The 9,250-nt window shown below is 48.2% G+C and overlaps 1 protein-coding gene across 1 annotated transcript; it reads right to left on the bottom strand.

The window, feature by feature from the left end:
• Window positions 1–5,651: 5,651 nt before the first annotated feature.
• Window positions 5,652–9,040, bottom strand: LOC119921875 (exosome complex component CSL4-like). The gene is made up of 3 exons (XM_038741865.1): window positions 8,960–9,040; window positions 8,112–8,670; window positions 5,652–5,689 (listed from the first exon to the last, which is right to left on the bottom strand). Exons 1-3 carry the CDS (start codon window positions 9,038–9,040, stop codon window positions 5,652–5,654), a joined length of 678 nt encoding a protein of 225 aa, XP_038597793.1.
• Between the last annotated feature and the right edge of the window lie 210 nt (window positions 9,041–9,250).

The raw sequence follows: 9,250 nt of genomic DNA on the forward strand, positions 1-9,250 counted from the left end.
ATCTGAAACATTGAGGTTACAACTGTGAGCACCCTATGGGACATGGACTATGTCCAACCTGATCAGGATTCGATTGAATCAGCTTATATCCACCCCAGTGCTTATTACAGTACCTGACACATGATAAGCACTTGACAATACCATAAAACAAACAACAACAACAAAAAACTATGTATACTCCAAACTGATTCCATTTGCTCAGTATCTGCATTCACACTTGTACACACAGAAGCACAAGCATACCTCATCATTCATCTGGACTTTCTTAAAGCATTGCTCAGCTCACATCTCTTCTTTCCTCAACCTCCTCTCATGACAAGTTGTGTCTTTTCGCAGTCAACAAAAACTAACAATCAGCTTGAAGGATCTCCGCCCTATAACTGCACTGCACCCACTGTGTCTTCTCAGCTCTCAAAGAAAATTTCTAGTTGTTACTCGCAATCGACTCTCCCGTTTTCATCCTAGCCTGGAACTCCCTCTCTTATCCATTCAAAATCAGAGACGGCACAGTTCTTTCTGAATTCTGAGCACTGCTAAAATCCCCCCTCCTTCAACCAGCTGCCCCAATTCCTTTCCCAACCCTCTAAACCCACTTCACCTAACTCAAGTGTGAATCAGCACATGTCTATCCTCATTTAATGGAAAAAGCATGGGCCTAGGAGTTTTCTTCGTGACTGTGAGCAGCTCTTTTCTATTGTACTCTCCCAAACATAGCTTATTGGGAGTCAGAAGACTTGGTTTCTAATATTATCTCTGTCCCTTTGCTGCTGAGGGACCTTGGGCAAGTCGCTTCAATTCCCTGAGCCGCAGTTTCCTCATCATAAAATGGCATGCAATAATTGCATATTCATCTTTCCATTCTTTTTTTCCTTCTAGAAGGGGCAGGGGATGTGTCTTTTATGGTGTTATAAAGTGGACAGAGCACGGGCTTGGAAGTCAGAAGGAGTCAGAAGGACCTGGTTTCTAATTCCATCTCCACCTCATGTCTGCTGTATGACCATGGACACGTCATTTAACGTCTCTGCGCCTCAGTTACCTCATCTATAAAATGGGAGTTAAGACTGGGAACCCCTGTGGAACAAGGACATTATCCAACCTGCTTAACCTGAATTTATCCCGGAGCTTAGGACAGTACGTGGGACATAGTAAGAGCTTAACAAGTACTACTCTTATTATTATTATTATTATTATTGCTCTCCAAGTGCTTAGTGCACATAAGAAGAACTCGATCAATATGATTAAAGATTAATTGATTGGTAGGAAATTATACTGTGTCAACCTAGCCCAGTAGGCTAGAAAGCCCATAAGGGCAGGGATTACAACCTTTCCCGCTATTTATCTTCTCCCAACAGTTGGGAAGAACTTTTACAGGGCAGGCTTTACGGTCTGGCTTCCGTCCCCTTCATTCCACGGAAACTGCGCTCTCAAAGGTCACCAATGACCTCCTGCTTGCCAAATCCAACGGCTCATACTCTGTCCTAATCCTCCTCGACCTCTCAGCTGCCTTTGACACGGTGGACCACCCCCTTCTCCTCAACACGTTATCTGACCTTGGCTTCACAGACTCCGTCTTCTCCTGGTTCTCCTCTTATCTCTCCGGTCGTTCTTTCTCAGTCTCTTTTGCAGGCTCCCCCTCCCCCTCCCATCCTCTTACTGTGGGGGTTCCCCAAGTTTCAGTGCTTGGTCCCCTTCTGTTCTCAATATACACTCACTCCCTTGGTGACCTCATTCGCTCCCACGGCTTCAACTATCATCTCTACGCTGAGGACACCCAGATCTACATCTCTGCCCCTGCTCTCTCCCCCTCCCTCCAGGCTCGCATCTCCTCCTGCCTTCAGGACATCTCCATCTGGATGTCCGCCCGCCACCTAAAGCTCAACATGTCGAAGACTGAGCTCCTTGTCTTCCCTCCCAAACCTTGTCCTCTCCCTGACTTTCCCATCTCTGTTGATGGCACTACCATCCTTCCCGTCTCACAAGCCCGCAACCTTGGTGTCATCCTCGACTCCGCTCTCTCATTCACCCTTCACATACAAGCCATCACCAATACCTGCCGGTCTCAGCTCCGCACCATTGCCAAAATCCGCCCTTTCCTCTCCATCCAAACCGCTACCCTGCTCGTTCGAGCTCTCATCCAATCCCGTCTGGACTACTGCATCAGCCTCCTCTCTGGTGTCCCATCCTCGTGTCTCTCCCCACTTCAATCCACACTTCATGCCGCTGCCCGGATTGTCTTTGTCCAGAAACGCTCTGGGCATGTTACTTCCCTCCTCAAAAATCTCCAGTGGCTACCAATCAATCTGCTCATCAGACAGAAACTCCTCACCCTCGGCTTCAAGGCTCTCCATCACCCCGCCCCCTCCTACCTCACCTCCCTTCTCTCCTTCTACAGCCTAGCCCACACCCTCCGCTCCTCTGCCGCTAATCTCCTCACCGTACCTCGTTCTCGCCTGTCCCACCGTCGACCCCCGGCCCACGTCATCCCCCGGGCCTGGAATGCCCTCCCTCTGCCCATCCGCCAAGCTAGCTCTCTTCCTCCCTTCAAGGCCCTGCTGAGAGCTCACCCCCTCCAGGAGGCCTTCCCAGGCTGAGCCCCTTCTTTCCTCTCCCCCTCGTCCCCCTCTCCATCCCCCCGTCTTACCTCCTTCCCTTCCCCACAGCACCTGTATATATGTATATATGGTTGTACATATTTATTACTCTATTTATTTATTTATTTATTTATTTTACTTGTACATTTCTGTCCTACTTATTTTATTTTGTTGGTATGTTTGGTTCTGCTCTCTGTCTCCTCCTTCTAGACTGTGAGCCCACTGTTGGGCAGGGACTGTCTCTATGTGTTGCCAATTTGTACTTCCCAAGCGCTTAGTACAGTGCTCTGCACATAGTAAGCGCTCAATAAATACGATTGATTGATTGATTGATTGATAGTACCGGTGGCTGTCCAAGGATGGTCACACTCTCTCAGCCCTTCTTATCATTTACACTCTTCAAGGGATTCTGGGATCCACTGAAGGCCAAAATGACTATCCACTGTGCTGACATTGTGCTGGAGCGCCGTGGCCTGGCGGACAGTTGGCATGCCAGCAAAGTTGAAGAGGAAGAAGGAGAGGTGTGTGACGTTTTGGGGTTACTGAACTGGAAAACACCTCCTCTCCTGTTAGCACCCCTGCCCCGCTGCACTGCGGCCCTGGTCCGAACTCCAACCTAGGCCCCAGACTGACTCCATCTCTTCTGTCCTCATCGTCGTCCGCCCATCCCCACCCCTCCATCCCATTCACCCCCGGCCACTCTCACCGGGGCAGCGTGGGGCTGGGCATCGTTGATCTCTGCTGGGCTGGGCTGATCCCCTTCGTTCCCCTAAGACTCATGGTTTCGATCAGCAAGGAAGGAACATAGACGAGCCCTAGATCCCACTCCACTCTCTCTCAGACCCTGATAATCTCCCCAGGTGGGCCCCCATCCCTATAGATAAAGCAGGAGCTGCTTCGAGGGGGATCCCTGGAGAATGTCTCGGGGCCCTGCCGAGGGACGTCATGACCTAAGCAAGCCAAGGACCCTCTGGTCACGTGTTTCCTAAGGCTCCTGGGAGACAAGGGCCCGGTCCCTACGGCATCAGCGATGGTGCCGGCCCTCGGGGTTCCTGTGGAAACAGCAGCATCTGCATCCCAGCTTCCCAATGGTTCCTGTTTACACCTACAGTTTTTAGCCACCGTGAATGGCTTCACCATTGTCTAGTTCACAAGCTGAGACACTCAATTTGTCAATCAGTCAACTGTAACTTTTTCTAATGGCCTTTGTGAAGCGCTTACTATATATTATACACTATACTAAGTGTTGGAGTAGTTACAAGCTAATCAGAATAGACAGAGTTCATGTCCCCCTTGGGGTTCACATTTCAGTCCCCATTTTACAGATGAGGGAACTGAGGCACGGAAAAGTTAAGCTACCCTGCCCAAGGTCATATAGCAGACATGTGGTGGAACCGGGATCAGAATCCATGTCCTTTTGAATCCCAGACCCCTGCTCTACGCACTAGGCTACGATGCGTCTTCTGACTTGTCATGATTGCAAATCCGTGGAAGCTCTGTTCATGTTTACTATGTGAACTGTACTCTTGAATCAAACGTTCGTCCACTTTACCATCTTTCCCTTCTCTCCTTGCTCCACTAAGTAATTTATTGTGTGTCTATCTCCCCCATTAGATCATAATCTCCTGGAGAGCAGGAATATTGCATTTTATTTCTTTTCAACTCTCCTGAGGATGCGGTCAATAAATACTATGGATGGATTGATTGTTGAATGGATGGACGGATGGATTGATTGTTGAATGGATGGACGGATGGATTAATGGATGGATGAGTGGGAGGATGGTTGGATAAATGGTTGGGAGGCAAGGGTTTGACCAGTCAAAAGTGGGAGAGCGAGTTTCCTTGGTGGCTTCCCTTCCCCTTTATCACTGAGCTATTTTTCGATTTTCATAAGCACCAGGAGTGATCTGAAAATTCATATAATACTGTTTTATTTTATTAGTTGTATCAACATTGTAATTATTGGATTTATTAAGAATTTACTTGCAAAAGACTGCCAAATGCTGGAGTAGAAACAGAATAACCAGAACAGACATATTTCCCAGTCCACAGGGGCTCAGAGGATAAGAGAATGATAGAGCACATATTGAATCCTGATTTACAGAGAGGCCCAGATAGGTTAACTTGCTGGATCAAAGTCTCCCAGCAGGCCAGTGGCAGAATTGGGCAAACATCGCAATTCTTACGACTCCCAGCCACATGCTCATTCCAGTAGGTCTCTTTGCTCCTCAATTGACAGTCACACACGTCTTATCAGCCTCCCTCCCAGACACTAACAAATCCTCAGTCCCTGGACTTTCTCTTTGGATTTGCAAGCTAGCTGGTGAGGGATAGGAGAATCAGTTAAAGGAAGCCGACATTTTGTCCCATAGAGGAGACAAAGGTTGTGTACAAGTACAAGTTATGTTACCAACTTGTACTTCCCAAGGGCTTAGTACAGTGCTCTGCACACAGTAAGCGCTCAATAAATACGATTGAATGAATGAATGAAAGGAGGGATTAGGAATTTCACCTTTAGGATTCTCCCCAGGGAGGCCTTCATGTCCCAGTTCCTCAGACTATAGAGGAAGGGATTCAAAGCAGGTGGCACCACGGTATATAACATGGACAAGAGTAGATCCAGCGCTGAGGGGGAGCCTGACACGGGCTTGAGGTAGGCAATGGCGGCAAATCGAGAGAAAGATGGTGACGACGACGAGGTGAGGCAAGCAAGTGGAGAAGCCCTTTGCCTAGCCCTCGCCGCCGGCATCCTCAGCACGGCCCAGAAGACGTGGACCTAGAGACGACGATGGAAACGAAGCAGACGACAGTTAACACTACCCCGGCATTCATGTTTACGTCGATGGCACCGTGGTCTTCTGAGCGGGAGATCTTCAGCGGGGAGGGAATGTCACAAAAGAACTGTTGGACAACGTTGGGCCCACAGACGTTCAGTGAGAAAGTCAAAGCTGAAAACAAGACGCCAAATAGGAACCCGCTGAGCCAGGAGGCAACTATTATCTTTCCACAGCCAATGTTGTTCATGATAAGCTCATAGCACAGGGGGTGGCAGATGGTCGTTTAGTGGTCGTAGAGCATCTCCGTGAGGATGACCAGCTCTGAAGTGGCCAGAAACGATCACCAGAAGGACCTGGGAGGCACAGCTCAGATGGGAGATGAATCTACGGTCGGTCAGAGAGTTGTGGATGGATTTGGGGATGGTGATGGAGACGTAGCGGAGGTCGAAAACAGACAGGTTCCTGAGAAAGAAGTACAATGGAGTGTGGAGGCGCCGGTCGAGGGAAGTAATTGCGACGATGAGGAGATTCCCCATCAGGGCCGGCAGGTAGACCAGAAGGAACAGTGCGGCATGGATCAGCTCCTGGATCTCCGAGAAACACAGCAGGAGGAATCCCGTCACCGTGGAGACATTGAACATTTCTGGGGAATTATGTCGACTCCCTGAACAGGAAGAGGGAGGACTTCAATTTAGAGTCGTTCATTTTGAGGGTGAAGGAATAGGACTAAATGAATCAGTTCTATTTACTGAGTATCTATAGAGGAAACGGTATTAGTACATTGATTCATTCAATCGCATTTACTGAGTGCTTATTGAGTGCAGAGCATTGTACTAAGCGCTTGGGAAGTACAAGTTGGCAACATATAGAGACGGTCCCTACCCAACAACGGGCTCACAGTCTAGAAGGGGGAGACAGACAACAAAACAAAACATGTGAACAGGTGGCAAGTCATCAGAATAAACAGAAGTAAAGCTAGATGCACGTCATTAACAAAATAAATAGAATAGTAAATAGAATATCCCCCCCACTCCCCGCATAGAACAGTGCTTCTAGACAGTGATCCCACTGTTGGGTAGGGACCATCTCTATACGTTGCCAACCTGTACTTCCCAAGCGCCCAGCACAGTGCTCTGCACACAGTAAGCGCTCAACAAATACGATTGAATGAATGAATCTGATCACTGCCCCCAAGAAGCTTCCCTTCTATTGGAAGCACCAAGCTTCGAACCGTGTAGAAGCTGGGTGCAGTATTGGGAAGACCATAGGCCTGAGAGTCAGAGGACCGGGGTTCTAATCCCAACTCTACCAGCTCTCTGCTGCATAGTCATGGGAAAGTGACTTAATTTATCTACGCCTCAGTTTTCTCAATAGTAAAATGAGGATTCGATACTTGTTTTCCCTCCTACTTGTACCTAAACCCCTTGTGGGTCACGGACTATGTTCTACCAGATTGCCCTGAAACTCCCGCAGCACTTAATACTTTGCTTGGCACATAGTAAGCACCTAATAAATATCACAAGAATTATTTTTGGTTGAGGAGACCGAAACTAAAATGAATAGCAGATAGCAGAGGTCAGAGAACATAAAGGTGTGAACATGACTGTTGTGAATTTTTTTCGGTGGTTTCAGTGTCAAACAAGAAGTGCCTTTACACATAAATCCATCCATTTAGTGGAGAGAGAATGGGCCTGGTATACAGAAGGACCTGGATTCTAGTCTTGACCCCGCTCTTTATCTGCTGTGAGACCTGGGGCCAGTCACTTACCTTCTCTGTGCCTCAGTTACCACATGTGAAAAATGGGAATTACAACTGTGTGTACCCTTTGGGACATGAACTATGCCCAACCTGATTAACCTGTATCCACCCCAGGGCTAGGTACAGTACCTGGCATATGAAAAGCACTAAACGACACCATAAAACAAACAATAAAAATAAAATCCACATATACATCAAACTGATTCCATTTTCTCGATATCTGCATTCACACTTGGACTCACATAAACACAAGCATACCTCATGATTCATCTAGTCCTTTCCTAAAGCATCGCTTAGTCTATTTCTCTCCTCTCCTCAACCTCCTCTCCTGACAAGTTGTGATCTCGAAAAAAAATTAACAATCGGCTTGAAGGCTCCTTGCCCTATAACTTCACTTCACCTACTTTCCATAGTTAAACACGTCTTTTCAGCTCTCAGACTTTCTAGTTGTTCATTCATTCATTCAATCGTATTTATTGAGCGCTTACTGTGTGCACAGCACTGTACTAAGCGCTTGGAAGTACAAGTTGGCAACATATAGAGACGGTCTCTACCCAACAGTGGGCTCACAGTCTAGAAGGGGGAGACAGAGAACAAAACAAAACATTAACAAAATAAAATAATTATAATAAATATGTACAAATAAAATGAATAAATAAATAGAGTACTAAATACGTACAAACATTTATACATATATACAGGTGCTGTGGGGAGGGGAAGGAGGTAAGGCCGGGGGGATGGGAAGGGGGAGGAGGGGGAGAGGAAGGAGCCACACACAAAAAGACAAAATATATTAGTAAAAGTATTTTATGTCACAGCAGGTTCACGTGGTTGAAAAATATAATTTACATTAAAGGGCCGTTGAGATAAATTCAAATAAATGGGACAAGGTGGGTGAGAAGAGTCTTTCGCCCCCCATCTAGGGAGATGAGGTTCCCCTAAGAACTCAGACCCTGATGGTGTCCCTCACCGAGGGGAGGAGACCTCGGACCCGGCTGTCGTGAGGTGATGGTGATGCCGGTGCCAACGCCTCCACCTTCGTCTGCAGGAACTCGGGCTGTACCCGGGCCACCTTCCAGAACTCCTTAACGTTGGTCTGTGGGCACTGCATCTCACACCAGTTGATGGGCACCAGCTGGACACTTGCCTCACCGTGAGCCACCACCACACCCAGCTCGTTTTCAGCCGTGGTCAGGAGGTATTTGGACTGAGCATCGCCTAGGGAGATCACCTTGGCAAGGACAATGTCACCTGGGCAGAACGTTATGTAAATTTCGACCTTGTCCCTTTCCGTGGCTCGGACATCTTCCTTCCGGATGGTTCCCCGAAAGGAATTCTTGAGTGGTGTAGATCCCACATACAGAATATGCACTCTGGCAAAGCGAGAGTTGATGCTGGAAACCTGACAGGTGACAACTGATCCCACATCCGGCAGCAGCTGAGAATCCATCTCTCTGACCACGGACACCACCGGCAGCAAGCCGTTGTGGGTGGCGTTGAGCAGGCATCCGGCCAGGGAGGCGAAGATGCAGCCGTGCCAGATGTAGGTGAGAAGCAGCGTGGCTCAGTGGAAAGAGCACTGACTTTGGAGTCAGAGGTCAGGGGTTCAAAACCCGGCTACGCCAATTGTCAGCTGTGTGACTCTGGGCAAGTCACTTAACTTCTCTGTGCCTCAGTTCCCTCATCTGGAAAATAGGGGTTATGATTGTGAGCCCCACGTGGGACAACCTGATCACCTGTATCTCCGCAGTGCTTAGAACAGTGCTTTGCACATAGTAAGCACTCAACAAATACTATTATTATTATTATTATTATTATATTATTATTATTATGTAGGTACCGCCACCGGGGCAGCCCTCCTCCAGGTTGCACAGCCGTTCTTCAGGGATGCAGTAGCATCCCGCCTGCGCCATGGCCGCCCCTGGGCCCCCTCCCTGCTCCGGCCCCGGCCTCAGCCCCGCCACAAAGAGCATCCCCATTGGCTCTCCACAACCACGTTACTCATGATCGACTCTCCCGTTTCCATCCTAGCCTGAAACTCCCTCTCCTATCCACTCAAAATCAGAGAGAGCACAGTTCTTTCTGAATTCTGAGCACTGCTAAAATCCCCCCTCCTCCAACCA

This window comes from Tachyglossus aculeatus, unplaced genomic scaffold (genome assembly GCF_015852505.1).
Source record: "Tachyglossus aculeatus isolate mTacAcu1 unplaced genomic scaffold, mTacAcu1.pri SUPER_32, whole genome shotgun sequence".
Taxonomy (NCBI): Eukaryota; Metazoa; Chordata; class Mammalia; order Monotremata; family Tachyglossidae; genus Tachyglossus; species Tachyglossus aculeatus.